Source organism: Alligator sinensis, unplaced genomic scaffold (genome assembly GCF_000455745.1).
Source record: "Alligator sinensis unplaced genomic scaffold, ASM45574v1 scaffold1302_1, whole genome shotgun sequence".
In the NCBI taxonomy this organism is placed as follows: Eukaryota; Metazoa; Chordata; order Crocodylia; family Alligatoridae; genus Alligator; species Alligator sinensis.
The window spans coordinates 530,352-531,684 of record NW_005842612.1 but is presented as its reverse complement, the minus strand read 5'-3'; the positions used below and the strand labels follow the sequence as shown (position 1 = coordinate 531,684).

The 1,333-nt window shown below is 70.1% G+C and overlaps 1 protein-coding gene across 3 annotated transcripts in view; it reads right to left on the bottom strand.

The window, feature by feature from the left end:
• FRMD8 (FERM domain containing 8) overlaps positions 1–1,333 on the bottom strand; it is a 7,239-nt gene that overhangs the window by 4,942 nt on the left and 964 nt on the right. For all 3 annotated transcript variants that reach the window (XM_025214969.1, XM_025214967.1, XM_025214968.1), the window contains exons 2-6: positions 1,201–1,285; positions 873–1,040; positions 582–683; positions 214–272; positions 80–118 (exon numbers count right to left, since the gene is read on the bottom strand). In XM_025214969.1, coding sequence (XP_025070754.1) covers positions 80–118; positions 214–272; positions 582–683; positions 873–1,040; positions 1,201–1,285 — 453 coding nt within the window. The remainder of the gene's footprint in view (positions 1–79; positions 119–213; positions 273–581; positions 684–872; positions 1,041–1,200; positions 1,286–1,333) is intronic.

Below are 1,333 nucleotides of genomic sequence, written 5' to 3'. Positions count from 1 at the left end.
GGCGGCGGGCCAGGGCACGGGGTGGCTCGCCGTCCTCGGGGTCGCAGGGGTAGCGCCCCTCCAGCACGTTCAGCTTGGCCTCCTCATACAGCAGCCGCAGTACCTCTGGGCTCTCCACCTGCCAAGCGCCACGGCCTCCCCGTCAGGGCTAGGCAGATCCCGGCCGTCCTCAAGCCTCCCCCGCCCCCCGGATCGGGGTCCCCCCATGCTCACCTGCAGCTCCCGGTGCTTGGGGAAGAACACGTTACGGCGGAACTGCAGGGCTGGCTCGTCTGCGGGGCAGAGACAGGGCTGAGAGGGGGCAGCCCAGGCGCCTGGGCCTCCAGCCCGCCCTGCTCTCAACCGGCACCCCCACGCCCTTCCTACAGACCCTAGGAGTCCCAACTCCCACCCCCACGAAACCCAGGTGTCTGGGGCACCGGCTCCCCCCACCCCAACTCCCCTCGGAGCTGGAGAGACCCCAGGCGTCCGGGCCCCCAGCCCTTTCCATCCTCCAGTACAAGTGCAGCGGTTCCAGCCTCGCACTTGGGGCCTGTCACACCAGCTGGGAGCTTTGCACATGCGTGTACGTGCACACACACCTTGCGCGATCTCCTCCTCAGAGCAGTCCGTGAAGCGGAAGAGCAGCTCCGGCCACTGCCGGCAAAGCTTGTAGGGCTGGTGCCGCGGCTTCAGCTGCACCTCTGGGGGCAGGGGGAGCGCAGGGGCCCGTCAGCGCAGGGAACCCAGGTGTCTGGGCTCTCCCCTCCCAGAGCGGGAGAGAACCCAGGCGCCGAGCCCATACAAGGCTCCTGTGAGGCCCGTCCTGGCCCCTGCACCCTTTGGGGCTGCCTGTGCCTCAGTTTCCCCTGCTGCACCCGCGGGGCACTCACCCAGCAGTGGAGAGATGAGCCAGAGGGCAAAGGCGTCGGCAGCGACGTCAGGAAGCTGCAGGGCGTCACGCAGGCCGCGGTGCAGCTCGTGGGCGCTGACTGAGGGCAGGTTCTCCACCGCCAGCGGCACCGGCGTGTCGTCCACCAGATACACCACCACGTCCAGCACTGCCGAGGGACCGGGCATCCAGACGCTCAGCACCCACCGCCCCGCACCCCGCTGGGGCCAGACCCCAGTCCCTCCCAGACAACCGGGGTGTCCGGGCTCCCAGGACCCTTGCTCTCACCCCCAGACCCCGCTCCCCTCCTGAGAACCCAGGCAACCCACCTCGGGCGCCGGTGGAGGAGACGCTGCTGCGCTGGGAGCGCTGGGCCGGGCTGGGGGGCACAGCCGCCCCCTCCTCGTTCTCCATCTGCACCGGGGGGGGGGGGTGTCACATGAGATCGCCCCCAAACTCAGG